Source organism: Chrysochloris asiatica, unplaced genomic scaffold, assembly GCF_000296735.1.
Source record: "Chrysochloris asiatica unplaced genomic scaffold, ChrAsi1.0 scaffold00096, whole genome shotgun sequence".
In the NCBI taxonomy this organism is placed as follows: Eukaryota; Metazoa; Chordata; class Mammalia; order Afrosoricida; family Chrysochloridae; genus Chrysochloris; species Chrysochloris asiatica.
In genome coordinates this window covers 6,970,670-6,985,832 of record NW_006408614.1, presented here as the reverse complement: position 1 = coordinate 6,985,832, position 15,163 = coordinate 6,970,670, and the positions used below count along the sequence as shown (strand labels likewise).

The window sequence follows — 15,163 nt, the reverse complement described above, 5'->3', positions numbered from 1 at the left end:
GGTGAGAGCAAGGCACTGGGGGAAGGCACTGCACGGAACACAAAGAGACAGTGGGTGAGAGCAAGGCACTGGGGGAAGGCATTGCAAGGAACACAAAGAGACAGTCAGTGACAGCAAGCCCAACAGGGGCTACCTAAGGGGTCTATGAATCCCATGTCACCGCCCAGGCTTCCCCAGTTCCCGATGACTTCATGCCCACTTGGGGGTGGCCCATGTGTGTCAGAGTAGAGACTCATTCCAAGTAGTTGTCAGTGGCTGAGTTTCTGCAAGCAGATTACTAGACCTTTCCTCTGACGTACCTGAGTGAACCTGAATCTTTACCCTTTCAGTCAGCAGCTGAGCACCGAACTGACATATGGGATGCACTTTACCTGACTTGTTAAGTGCCATCAAGTCAGGTCTGACTCACAGTGACCCTGCTAGAGGGTTTCCGAGGAGCAGCTAGCGGATTTGAACTCTCTACCTTGTGGTTATAAGCACAACGCTTATCCCACAGCGCCACACCAGGACTCGAAAACACTGACTTCAGGCCGTTTACTACCCTTGGTCATTTTCCAATTAAACAGCCTGTTCAGCACATCCATACATTGCTAACATCTTCATCTAATGAGGCGTGGGTGGTTTGGGAGCCCTGGTGGCACTGTGGATTAACCATTGGGTTGCTAACTGCAAGGTTGGAAGTTCAAATCCACTGACTGCTCTGCAGGAGAACAATGAGGTCCTCTGCTTTCATCAGATTTACAGCAGTCTTGGAAACCCTATATAGCATCACTATGAGTTGGAACTGACTTGATGCAGCTGGCTGGGTTGCGTTTTACTCAGGAGAGCTGGGTTTGCTTCCAACAGAACTCACGCACAACTGCCATCCATTGGTCAGTGAAGACTTGCAGGTCGCTGTGGTGCTGAACAGAGCTCACTGTCTAGACTGAGACAGATGAAGAAGGTCGAGAGATGGACTTTCAAAACCCAGCCAATGAAACACTATGGGTCACAATGGTCCCATCCACAACCCATCACAGGGAGGGTGAAGGAACTCACAACATTCTTCATTAAATCAACTTCTGACCAGAACGGTTCCTAGAAAGAACATGTGCAGTTTACTTAGCAAACACACAGTGACGTTCTGAGTGAAGCAAAGCTCTGCAGTAACCTGCTTCACCACACATACCGGCGAGCTGGCTCCAAGCGCTGACTTCACAAAACACAGCAGCACGCGGATGGGAAGCTCAACCCGTTATTCAGCAAAATGTGTGCTTTTAGGTAACATGAGATGTGTGTGGCCCAATGTCTTCAAATGCTTAAAAATGATCCTTCAAAACAGCTGTGTGGCAACCTGCCTTCCGCGGACCCTGAAAAACCATGGTTTAAGTTCTGGTCCACTATTTTGAGCAACTGTTGAAGCTGCCTGTGTAAAATGCCACCTTTTAAAAAATGAAGTCGAGCTACATGTATGAAACTTGGTTTGAAACTATCAAGAGATGGTCCCGGCAAAGATAACGTCTTCTAAACAAAAGGTGTGTGGCTTGAAAAGCAATGGGTATAACGAGATACCTCAGTGTTTTCTTCCTTTCTTCTGTACATAAAAAGCTACTAGAGACTGAAGGACATTCTCTCAGATGGAAACAGACCCAGAGGCTTCTCCCCAGCATCCCTCCCACCAAAGTGATTGTTCTTTGTCTTAGAGCTTGCTTAGACTCTGGCTTCCTGTAACAAACCATCGGAAGAAATCTATTCTAGTTGGCTCCTTAAAGGCGTAAAAGGATTGGGTTTCTAGATGAATCCCATGTATCTTTTCTAGACTATTACTAAGTCACCTGGGCTCCCTTTGTTGTTGTTGGGTGCCGTTGAATTCATTCCTACTCACAGTAACCCCATGTACAACACAATGAAACACTGCCCGGTCCTGTGCCATCTTCACAATTGTTGGTATATTTGAGACATTGTTGCTGCCACCGCCTTGATCCATCTTGTGGAAGGGGTTTCCCCTTTTTCACTGACCCTCTACTTACATGTTGTCAGGAGGGACCAGTCGCTGGAGAAGGATATCATGTTTGGTTAAGGTGGAGGTTCAGTGAAGAAGAGGAAACCCCTCAGCGAGATGGATTAGCAAAGTGGCAGCATCAATGGGCTCAAGCGTGGCAACAGTTGTGAAGTTGGCCCATGACCAGGCAGTGTTTCGTTCTGTTGTACATAAGGTCGCTATGAGTCAGCACTGACTCGATGGCACCGAACAACAGCAACTAATTTTCCTAAGCCACCACATTGGCCTTCCAAAAATAGCATCTACCAGTGTTTCTCTTTTAAGAGGAAGTCATGGGAATTAGTAAATAAAGTAGGAAGAGCCTATCATGTTACCTGAATAGGTTAGAGCCCTGCGGTGCCATTGTTGAATAAGCACTGGGCTGCAAGGTCGGATTGAACCTCAAGGTTGGCAGCTCAAACCCACCAGCTGCTCCTCGGAAACCCTGTACAGGGTCGCTGTGAGTAGGAACCAACTCCATGGCCCTTAACAACGATAGCTCACAGAGGGAGTCTGGACAGGAAGTACACCTGGGCCTTCATGACCATCACCTACCACCCTCCTATGAAATTCAGTATAATGGAGTGAACTGTGTCCTCCCAAAAGTGGCATCCCAAACGTGTCCTTGGAAGTATGACCCTGTTTGGAAATAGGAGTGTTAGTGGTTTAGATGTTGATGAGATCATACCAGAATAGGTGAGTTCTAGTCTTGGTGTGGCGCTGTGGGTTAATGCATCAGACCACAAAGTCGTTTGAACTGCAAGGTTGGTGGTTCAAGCTTACCGGCTGCTCCTTGGAAACCCTATACAGGGTTATTATGGGTTGGAATTGACTAGACAGCACTTAACAACAACAACAACAACAACAACAATGCTAATCTCTGTGCAGTGGTGTCTACTCAAATGGGAGACGAGACCAAGGGAGACACCAGCACAGGAAGGACGCTGAGAGACTGTGGAGTCTCAGTGCTTCACTATCCGGGGCTACTGGACGCTCAGAGAGACACAGAATGGCCTTGCTCTAGAACGAGTGCTCTGACTTGGACGTGGTGCCTCCAAACTGTGAAGGAATCCATTCCTGTCCCTAAAACCCCCCACCTGTGGCGTTCTGTTGGAGCGGCCCGAGCTAGCAAAGACCATTCATGACCCAGATCACAAGACCTAGGCTCGGATCCAGGCTCTGTGTCCATCTGCTCTGGGCAGGATGGGCAAGAAGACGGCTTCTCAACGAGCCATGGTGTGGATAAGGTGGCATAAGGCTGAAAAGGGTTAACAGGCACTTGGCACTAGGTAGGGACTCACCAGGTGTTGTGTGAAAACCCAGGTCCCTTTCCTAAACCGCCAGCCAATCTACCAAGTACCTTACAGACTGGTTTTGGCTTTTGGGGGGAGGAGTTCGTATCCCCACTAGAAGATGGGCTGCATGTAGTCTGTTTCTGCTCACTGCCCGGCACATAGCAGGTGCTCAATAAACACGCACACACTAAGTGATCACTTAAAACCTAGAAAGGCCACAAGAGGACACTTCAACAAGGTCATGGAGAAATGGAATGACAATATCCTGGAATGTTCCTACAAACTTTTGAAGCCCCCCTGTATACATGAAACCAAGTGAGGGATTGGTCAAAGGCAGTTAGAATCCCCCCTGGCTCTGCCTGTTGGCTGCACTGTGGTGCCGTGAATGATTTAATATGATCCTTCTAGCCAGGGTCTTTGTAACTCCCACCAAAGGATGGAATTGTAAAGTGCCGTCGAGTGTGTTCCGATCCATAGTGACCCTGGATAGGGTTTCTGAGGAGCTGTTGGTGAACTTGAACTGCTGATCTTGCAGTTCAAATGGATTTTGCAGCCCAGTACATTAATCCACAGAGCTACACCAGGACTCCAGAGGATGGGGTGGGACCGTGCAAGTGAGGTGCTGTTGTTGTTGTTAAGTGTTGCGTTGGTTCTGACTCACAGCACCAGCCTGTATATAGGTTCCAAGGAGCAGCTGCTGGGTTTGAATCACCAACCTTAGGGTTTAACAGTCCAGTGCTTATCCTACCACGACACACCAGGATTCCAAAAAAGGTGTTGGTTGTTGTTAAATGCCGTCGAGTCGGTTCCGACCCACAGCAACCCTGTAGAGGGTTTCCAAGGAGCAGCTGATGAGCTTGAACCACCGACCTTACAGTTCAAACAGCTTTGCAGTCTGGCACACAGTGCCACACCAGGACTCCAAAAATGGTGTATGGAAGTTTAATATAAGGAATGGTTCTGTTTTGCCATCCCAGAGGCAGATAAAGAATCTCACGACCACTAGGGAAACACGAACCAGGAGTGAAGTGTGTCCTTCAGGTCCGGGGTCTCTGCACTGGGAACCACTGTGATTCCGAGACAGGTGGGAGATGGATGCTGAGATTCTGGGTCCATGAAGTGAGAAAGCGGAGTGCCTCAGGCAGGAGGTTTGCTGGTGGAATGGGGTTCCTCCTGCCAACCCTGGAGCAGAGCTGAGTGCAGACTGGGGTGCCTCTGGGAGCTTATCATCTGCACTGAACAAGCCTTGACACAGGTACCTTAGCAGAACAGGGGCCCGAGAGAGGCCTGCCTGCGGGCACTGGGAAGAGGCTGTGCTGATGAACAGATGAACTCTGAATCTTTTCTAATCCCAGATTTTAACCTACTGCTTTCTAACACACTCCTGATTATCAGTATGGGCTATGGAGTTTGTGTGGCCATCGCCAGGAACGAGGGACCCAGCAGAGAAACTGAGTGTCATGGGAGGAAGGGTCGGTGTGAGAACTGGTAAACAGGCCGGAGGGCAGAGGCATGTCTGAGCTCGGCCTCGTGGGAATCAGCCTTGGGTTGTTGGTCTAGATCCTCCTCAAGCATTGTGAAGTTAAGGAGATCAGAAGCTTCCACCTTGTCGTTTTTACTTCAACAATGGCAACATAGACAAGTCACCCAATGCTTTCAGGGCTGGGAGGGAATACAAACAGAAAACTAAGAGAAACGGCCTTGTTGGAAGGCTACAAAGAAAGGAGACAGGCGGACTGAGTAGGAAGCTCCTCTCTGTCGCCCCGGGAGTTTCTAGGTGTTAATAGTGAATGCATTGGGGGTTCGAGTCCACCCAGAGGCACCTCAGAAGAAAGACCTGGTGATCTTCTTCTGAAAACTCAGCCACCGAAAGCCCCCTGGAGCATAGTTCTGTTCTGATACACTGAGGGGGTCCCGTGAGTGAGTTGTAATCCTCTTGATGGCAGATGGTTTTCATTCTGTTTACAAGTCACGATGTCTCCAGTTTGACATAAAACCAAAAAAATCCCCAAACCGCTGCCACTGAGTCAGTTCTGAGCCATGTTGTTGTTAAGTGCCGTGGAGTTGGTTCCAACTCACAGTGTCTCTGATAGGGTTTCCACGGAGTGGCTAGGAGGTTTGAATTGCCAACCTTGAGGTTAGGAGTCCAGTGCCAATCCTATAGCCCCACACCAGGACTCCAAGTCATAAGGACTCTGTAAAGACAGGGTAGAACTGCCCCAAAGAGTTTTCGAGGCCATCAATCTTTACAGAAGCAGTGGATTTGAACCCCGTACCTTTTGGTTAGCAGCTCAGTGATTCACCACCGGGCCACACTAAAACCAAATGGAAATTACAGAAAGCTTGTCAGCCATTAAAATCATGTTAGAATCCCTCAAAGGTTATATTCTTATTATGTCCCCAGGAATAATTCCCTTACAGTAATGCTTTAAAAAATGTTTTAAACAAAGCAATTAAGCAAGCTTTGCACACGGTCTAAGAAAACGTATCTCTGTAAATGACTAGAGACTGCATAAAAATAGTCTTCACTGAACATTCCACGGACTCTCTTCAGAACAGAAGCTGTAATATGCTTCACTCCAGGGTCAGCCTGAGCCAGGGGGATCCAGCCCTCTGTCCCCATGGGGACCCCCATGGACAGACTGTGGTGGAACTCCCCCCGCCCGGGTGGCGTTCCATCAGCCGCTAGGCTTCCAGCAAATCAAATGCCGGGAAAGCCCCATCTAATGCCATCTTCCTGAATTCTGGAATGTTGCCCACATTCACAGCTACCTTGATCTTAATATAAAAAGACTCCCTGTATGTCAAGATCAGTGTGCTGAATAATGGATAAGCACTGGACTGTTAACAGCAAGGTCAGCAGTCAAGCCCACCAGCTGCTCTGAGGGAGAAAAATTATTTACAGCTTCAGAAACCCTAAAACAGGGTCTATGAGTTGGAATCAACTCATTGGCAGTGGGTGGGTTGGCGGGGGTCCCTACGTTCTTATGCAGGTCAAAAAAAGTGGGTGGCAACCAGAGATTTCACAGCAGATACTTGGACTAGAATAACCCCCAGCCCAGTCGGCTTATCCCCCTGCCTCTCGGTCGAAGAGTCCTGGGGTCTTGGGGCACATGCTGGATACCTGTGACATGTCAGAGCTTCATAATCTCACCCACCACCCCTCTTCCACAGATTCACTGATGGACTCATCCTGGGAGGAGCTAACAGCACACTCAGCTGCGAGCCCAAAGGTTACAGATTCGAGTCCAGCCAGAGGGACCTGGAAGTAAAGTCAGTCATTACTCTGACACACATGCAGTCACATTGAGTCGAGAGCTGACTTCTTGTCAGCTGTTTTTTTTGGAGTCCCTGGGTGATAAAAACGGTTAACGTGTTCCGCTGCTAACTGGAAGGTGGAAGGTTAGGGTCTGCCTAGAGGTACCTCCGAAAAAAAAAAGCTGGTAATCTACTTCTGAAAACCCAGCCATTAAAACCTCTAGGGAACACACACGTGGTCGACTGGAAGGCCACCCGTACTAGCGTCTCACAATCCAGGCTGTCTTGTCTGTCTGCTCCCCCAGCCGGTTTCCTTTTAGGAAGAATGACTCATATTTACTCCCAGATAATTTACAAAGCAAATTACATTTCACTTAACAATTCCAATCCATCTTATTCAAGGACCCTTGGTGGCACTGAACTGCGAACCACAAGGTCAGTAGTTCAAACCCACCAGCTGCTGCTCAGAAATCCTATACTATGAGTCACTATGAGTCAGAACCAATTTGACGGCATTTCACAACAACAATATGCATGCTGTAGGATAAGTACTAGAACATTCCTCACAAGGTTGTCAGTTCCAGCCCACCAGTGGCTCCCCGGGAGAAAGATGAGACTTGTCTGTTCCTGGAAAAGTTTACATCTCAGGAACCCCATACAGGATCACTATGCATTGTGGGGTGGTTGTAGGATAAACACTGGATTGCTCCCCACAAAGCTGTCAGTTCAAACCCACTCGCATCTCCTCAGGAGACAGATGAGACTGTTTCCAGAAAAGTCCCCAGTCTCAGAAGCCCTACACAGGGTTGCTATGAGTAGGACTGGGTTCTATGAATTACACCTGACAGAAAGATGGATTACACTTTTCACCATGTGTCAGCGGTCTCATTATTTCTAAATCCGTGCTCTGTTTCCATTCCTCGTCCTTGCTCCCCTCTAACCTTGTCATCTTTGATCTAGGGTAAATGTTGGCCTTCACATCTCACTGAAATGATTGTTTACAAGAACTCATGAGTCACGAGTGAGATTACTTATTTTATGAGCCACTCGGCTGCTGGTGACCTCCAGGAGCGGTTTGCATTCCAGGCTTAAAGGGTATCCCAGAGCAGTAGTTTCAGGGGTCCCTCTAGTTTCTTCCAGTCAAGTAAATTTGATCTTTTTTTTTTTAGGAGTTTAATTTTTTTTTTAGTTCAGTCCTACATTTTCCTCCCCTTCTACCTGGGAACATCTACTGTGTCCCTGGTGGGAGTGGTCAGTGTTGATGGTTGGGCACCATCTAGTTCTTCTGGTCTCAAAGTCGGCTGGCATGATTTATACAGACAGACTATAGTCTCATAGACAAGTTTCTTCTTTGGGGACCTTGTCATTTTAAAAATCCAGCTCTCAGTAAATTGTTTTAGGACCCCAACCAAACCATGCCATTTACACCTAATTCTCAGCCCTGACCCAATGAGTTGGGTTATAACATAAGAAAGCAATTGCTCATGACCAGAATATGAAAAATAATCCGTTTATTGTTCACCACAACTCTGGGCCTAATACAGTCTCAAGAGTCCTTCAACTTGCCTCTTCGTTTCAAAAGAACATTTAAGGCACTGCTCAGAGTTGTAAGCATAAAGCAGACAGCACAGGGGAAGGCTATGCAAACCAAGCTCACTGCCGTTGGGACAGCGTAGAAACCGCTCTCTCATGCTGCTGAGACTGGGGGCAGTGGAAAAGGAGAGGGAGAACAGATCAACTGGAAAGAGAGAAACACAAGGGTCTAATGTTCAGTCCATTGTACATCGAGTAGAAGGCTGCTTTTACTCACTGAGTTTAATGAACATTTATTTAGCACCTACTTGGTGAGGGGGCTGACGGCACCAAGGAAAGATGATGTTACTGCTGTTAGGGTGCTGGGTGTACAACAACAACAACAACAACAACAAAAATCTAAACGTGCTGTTGATTCTAACGTATGGCGACTCCAAGTGTTACAGAGCAGAACTACTCTGTAGAGTTTGCTTGGCTCTCATCATTACTGAAGCAGATCTCCAGGTCTTCCTTCTGAGGTTCCTCTGGGTGGGTTCGAACAGCCAATCTTTACATTACCAGTTGAGTCTAACCCTATTGTGCCACCCAGGGATCACCAATAGTATGCACTGTGACTCCTAATACTTGCAGTTAAGGGATCCTGATGGCGCAGTGGTTAAATGCTTGGCTGCTGATTAAAAGGTCAGAGGCTTGAACCCACCAGTTGCTCCTTAGGAGAAAGATGAGGCTTCTGTACAGATATGTTGTTGTTGTTGTCAGGGGCCATCGAGTCGGAACCGACTCATAGCGACCCCATGCACAACAGAATGAAACAATGTCCGATCCTGGGCCAACCTCATTACTGCTGCCACACTTGAGTCCATCAATGATGCCACCTGGCCAATCCATCTTGTTAGGGGTCTTCCTCTTTTTCTCTGACCCTCCACCTTACCCAGCCTTGGAATCCCCCAGGGCCAGCCCCCCTATGTCCTATAGGGTTGCTGTGTGTCTATCGGAATCGATGAATGGCAGTGGGGAAGTAGTTCTCAGGATCTGATGTATATACCTGTCTTCCCTTTCTGTAACATTCGTACCCTCTACCTTACTGTTACCAAACTCATGAAAAGAGAACGTAAACTTACTTCCTTATTACAGTGGGGTTTCATGACTAAGGAACATTCATAACATGTTCCAACAAAACAAGAGAAATGGTTACTGTCCAAACGCTTAATTGAGAGTATAAAAAATTTCATCATCTGAATGCTAATTTGGCAGCCTTTTATGTAGGAAAGTTCCCGGGTTTTAAAATAAAACCAAAACCAAACACATGACATTGAGCTGGTTCCATCTCCTAACGACCCTATAGGGGCGACCTTATTGTGTTCCTAAACCTGTCATCTTTCCCAGAGTACATTGCCTCATCTTCATCCCACAGAGCAGTTGGTGGTTTTGAACCGCCGACCTTTGGCTAGCAGCCAATCACTTGGCCACTGCACCACTAGGACTCCATCCCCAGAGGCTCACCTTTGACGTCGTTAAAGCTCGTCTCTGAAAACCCCTGGCTTAGGTCGATCAGGGTCCCCTCAGACTTGCAGCGCGGGAGGCCACTGGAGTTGGCAGCTCGGATCCGCTGAGCTGCCATCTTGGAGCGTTCTGGTTGGTGAAGAAGCACTACGGTATCATTTCTTCCTTCAGTCACTCCAGCCGTTGAGGAAGCAAGTGAGCCTCACCGTGGTATCAACCGGGCGTCGGGCCTCTTCCTAAAGGGAGGAGGGGAAAGGCATGTCCTGTGAGCCGGGGAAGCATGATGGGCCGGCCAGACATCTGATTGGGCAGTGGGAATCCTCTTTTTTCCAGAGGACGGGCCAATGGAGCCCCATTCATTTGTCCTGAGAGGTGGGCAGTACCCGCTGCCCAGTGCCCTGGGCACACACAGCTCCACAGTGTTTGCTAGTCTGGGGTCTGCACTCCCTCTTCCTGGGGCACAATGGGGTTTGTGCGGGATTCTTCCAGCACCTGGGCAGCCCATTCATTACAGTCTGAGAGGAGGACAGATGGGGTTTGTACAGTGCACACAGCCTGCTCTGGGCCCAGGAAGAGAAAACCCCGTCTGCGTCTTCCTGGATAATGGCTGGTCTCATGGGGGGAACCCCGAGGGGGCAGCTCTCAGAACAGCGCCTCTTTCATGGCCCCCAAGCAGTGGGGTTTGGGGGTCAGTTAGGAAACCACGGTGCTTGCTCCCTGCCCCCATTCTCCTTAAATCCCCCTTGGAGCCCAAATGAACAGCCAATAATACATTAGCACACAAGTGACTGTCTCAATATGGAAGGTATTCCCCATGCGACGTATACCCATCGATCCCTGGAGTGTTTATGACCCACTGCGCTCTCACTCAGATACCCTGGTGGCATTGTAGGGTAAGCACTAGACTGCTCACTGCAAGGTTGGCAGTTCAATCCCACCAGCTGCTCCTTAGGAGACAAAGGAAGGAAGTTGTCTTCTGGCCGTAAAGATTTCCAGCTTTGGAAATCCTCTGCAGAGCAGCTGTGAGTCAGAATCAACTCGATGGTCAAAGGTTGGTTTGGTGTTCTCAGAAGCAGTGGGTGGCCAGAACACAGAGTTACCCGTCCCACTGCTTTTTCTTGGAGGCGCACACAGGGCTTAGGCACATGGTGGTTCTGGAGATCAGTGGTACAAACGGTTAACACACTTGGCTGCTAACCTAAACATTTCAAGTTCAAATCTAGCCAAAGGTACCTCAGAAGAAAGGCCTGGCAATTTACGTCCCCAAACAACAAGAATCAGCTACTGAAAACCCTACAGAGTGCAGTTCTACTGATCTGCTTCCAAAAAGGTTACACTCAATGCCAAGGAAGGCAATATACAAGAAGGAGGTTGGCAGAAGAGTGATGAAGGCTGAGGAAGACATAGGCAATCTGAGAATGAAAGGGAATGGACATAAATACTATTATAGATACAACACTACAATAACAAGGGTGTTGGATACAAGCAGAAACGAAATCCACTGCCAGTCGATTCCGGCTTATAGGAACCCTACAGGGCACTGTTGGATAAGCACCGGACTGCTAACCACAAGGTTGGCAGTTCAAACCCACCAGTTGCTCCTCAGAAACTCTATAAGGAGAGTCCCTATGAGTCACAACTTCACAACCATACAACCACAAGCTGGGGTATAACTGGCCCTTGTCAGAAGGAATGGGGTGGCTATGCCTGGACAGGGCTATGTAGGCAGCTGGACACAGAAGACTGTCATTACTCAAGACACAGTGCTCTACTGTGGGCCAGGCAACTTTCAGAGCACAACCCCCACCCCCGGATACTAAAAAACGCCACTGGCCAACGAATCACTACCCCTACTCATGGAGAATCTGTGATTCAGAGGAGAACTGTGCTCCGCAGGGTTTTTAAGGGCTGAGTTTTGGTAAGTAGATTGCCAGACCTTTCTTCCGAAGTGCTCCTGGGTAGATTTGAACCTCCAGCCTTTTGGACACAAGTAACACTCTCCCAATCAGAATGAGCCTGCAGACAAGGACTAGCTCTTGGCTTCTCAGGATGAGTTCATCAATAACTCGGAAAGGGAATGATGCTACACTGAATTCTTGTGAGGAGATGATACGGAAATCCACACAGCGGAAAAAGGGGTGCATCTGTGTGTGGGTGGGGAGGGAGCATTTGATAATTTTGTGCTTATACCTAGTTTTTGCCGGTGGGGTTTCAAATGTAAAAATAAACAATCTTACCTAAGATTCTGAGTATTTTAGAAGTCTTTCAAAGATGCCACTTTGAGGACTAAGGTGTGCCAGACACAAGCCACTATATTTTCAATTGCTGGCCAAATGTATGCCAAAGCTGGAAAAGGAATAAGGAAGACTGGAGAAGAATCACTGCATTTGAATGATGATATTGGCTAAGAATACTGAATCTATCACAGACTGCCAGAAAAACAAATAAATCTGTGTTGGAAAAGAGTACGGCCAGAATGTTCCTAAGCAATACAGATGGCAGGACTTTATCTCATATACATCAGACATGTGATCAGGAGAGACCAGTCCCCTGAAAAAGGACATCATGCTTGGTCAAGTGAGGGGTCAGAGAAAAAAAGCAAGACATCCAATGAGATGGATTGACACAGAGGCTGCAAAGATTGAATGGACAGACTTGTGCCATCCGGGTGGTGTTTCAGTCTGTGGTCCATGGGGGTCCTTACTTGTTGGCACCTAACAATAACAACATTAAGAGACCTGATTGTTGTTGATGTTAAGTGCCAATAAGTCAGTTCTAACGCACAGCGTTTCTGTATAGGGTTTCCGAGAAGTAGCTGGTGGATTTGAACTGCTAACCTTGCCGTTTAAACTGACCTTGAGTCCCGCACATTACCTTGCAGTGCCACACCATGACTCCATAAAAGACCTGCAGTCCTTTTAAAACCATAAAGGCCCCTCTCCCTGCAAGGCTCAGAACAGTCAAGATTGTGCTTACTCCCCTCCCTACTCTCCTCAGGGCACTGAAGTGGGCAGTGGGCACTAGGGCTTCTTGTCCCCAGTCCTTTCAGTCCTCCAAATGGCTGTTCTTTCAGCACCAGTGAGGACAGTCCAGGGAATTTACCCCTGTGGGGGCCATGCCTGAGGCGCCCACCCAGATGCATGCAGAGAGCAAGTTGAAAGCCAGGCACCCTTCAAGCTGCACGGCCCCTGGACGCCAGAATCTGATGTCTAGTAAAGTTGTCTCTGTCCCTCCACCTGGACCTCTGTTCTCTCTCCTCCCCTGTCCACCTGCAGGTAGACCTCAGAGATGCTGTGCGTTTGGGTGCAGACAGGGCGATAAAGCCAGTCTCATGGCTCTTCAGTTTCCTGGGTGCTTTATAAAGGTGATGTTGACATTCTACGACCGGCTACGAAGTGTACAACCGCGTCATGGAAGAGTGAAGTACAGTAAGACTGGTCTCATGGGACACAGAGAGACACGAAGCTAGCGCACACTGTTGGAAAACCGGGATTGCTAGAGCTGCTGTTTACAGCCGGGGCACAAGCCTCCAATTGTTAAAAAACACAGTTTGTGAAGGGTCATCAGACACCAGCTGGCTGTACAATGCTTCCTCTTCCCCCTTCTGACCGTTAAGATGAGGTATGACCCCCTCAAATCAATCTCCTTCTGGGGACCTCTTTCCCAAACTCACCCTGAGTCCACCAGCACAACGCCTCTTCTGTTCCACTCCCCTTGCTGGGTCCTGTTCCAGACTGGAGCAAGTCTCCCGGCAAAGACAGGCTCAAGTCCTGGCCCCCAGGGTGCTAGAGACATATAAACTCTTGGATGCTACCGCTCTGTGACCCTATAGTAAAGGGTCGAACTGCTCTTTATGGGAGCAGACAGCCTCATCTTTCTCCCACAGAGTGGCTGGTGGGTTTGAACTACCGGCCTTGTGGTTAATAGCCCGATACTACTTAACCCACTGTGCCCCCAAGGTCTCTATGAGCAGGAATCGACTGAAAGGACAGTAGGTTTGGTTTTGGTTTTGGTAACTGAATGGCTGGCAGTTCAAAACCCACATAGAGTTCCCACGGAAGAAAGGCCTGGCAGTATGTTTCCCCAAAGTCACAGCCTTGAAAATCGCAGGGAGCGCGTCTACTCTGCCATGTGGTCTCCAGAAGTCAGAATCCACTTGACGCCAAGTGACCACCACCACCCAACAACCACCTCAGGAGGACTGAGAGCAATTTTTGTAGATGTTATAATACGAGGTCCTACCAAAGTTGGGAGGGTCTTAATCCTATCAGAGTGGAGTCCTTAGAAAGAAGCAAAGCTCGAGACACAGGGAGAAGAGGAACATGTGAACATACAGCTACAAACAGAGGGAAACCTGAGGCCGCCTGAAGCTGAGAGATCGAGGAGGGAAGAACTTTCCTGAGAACAGACTGAGAAAAAGAGCAAGGCGCTGAATCCTGACTCCCAGACTGTGGGAGAATAAGACATCTCTGTGTAAAGCCACCCACTCTATGGGACTTTGTTCCCGTAGCCCTAGGCAGCTCATAAGGGCCCTAGTGGCACAATGGTTAAGTATGCAGTTGTGAGTCAAGATTGCTGGTGTGAACCCACCCAGTGCTCCGGGGGAGAACAGACCTGCTCAGTAAATATGACAGCTCAGGACACCCTAGGGGTTGTTGGAAGTCAGAGCGACAACAGGGGACTCGTGCAGCTCCCACAAAATCCCCCATAGAGTGTCCTGGTTACTAGAGCCAGCAGCTGACAGTTTCTGATGTTTACCACGTGCAAGTCTACCAGACGTTATCATTCCTCCCAAATATGCTCATGGGCCAGGCGGTGGGCCTGGCAAACCGCTCAACACCTCCCGGACCAATTCTTTACAAACCCACAGGGTGCTGGAGGCCCCAGTACCCACTGCTGTAGGCTCGGATCCTTCCCAGTACCAGCTTCCTGTCAGCCCTAGACTTTCCTAAAGCAGTTTCTCCCTGCTCCCAAACCTGCTGGTGTTACTGTTCCTAAACAGCATGGTGCAGATTCCCCAGCCAGCCACGACCTGGGTTTCACCTGTATTTACAGGTGTGTCACCTACCTCTACCCCCACAGGAATCAATGAGCACATTGTTCACTGGCTGCTTCTCAGCTGGGCCCAGCACCTTTCGGCTTCTGCAGTTTCCATTCAACGGCTTCCGGAGCTCCTTCCGTAGTGTAGTTCACTCTCTCGATGGCTCCAGGATCACCCCAGTCTCTCTCCTGCCCTCAGAGCTCCACCCCGATTCCAAAGTGCTCCAATTACTACACTGACTCATGGGGTTGGCCTGGAATTTGTAGAGCCAATGTCCTGGAGCGTCAAATTCTAGTGGCTGGAGTTCAAATCCCACACCCTGTCCTGAAGTTAGTCCTTGCTCGGTTAGTAAAGCAAGCTTGGGGTAAAGAACAGATTTCTTCGGTTGCTGTATGGCGAGTCCATGAAGACTCATTCGTTACATGATTTCTCCTACTTAAGTGCATGCTGAGGAGTCCTGGTGATGTGTTACAAGCAGGGCTGGTAACTGCAATGTCAGCAGTTCAAATCTAC

At 48.7% G+C, this 15,163-nt stretch overlaps 1 protein-coding gene across 1 annotated transcript in view; it reads right to left on the bottom strand.

Annotated features, from left to right (window-relative positions):
* Window positions 1–9,727, bottom strand: part of SH3BP4 (SH3-domain binding protein 4) — a 32,254-nt gene extending 22,527 nt beyond the window's left edge. Inside the window, exon 1 of the mRNA XM_006866770.1 lies at window positions 9,610–9,727. Within this exon, the coding sequence (XP_006866832.1) occupies window positions 9,610–9,727 (118 nt within the window). The remainder of the gene's footprint in view (window positions 1–9,609) is intronic.
* Between the last annotated feature and the right edge of the window lie 5,436 nt (window positions 9,728–15,163).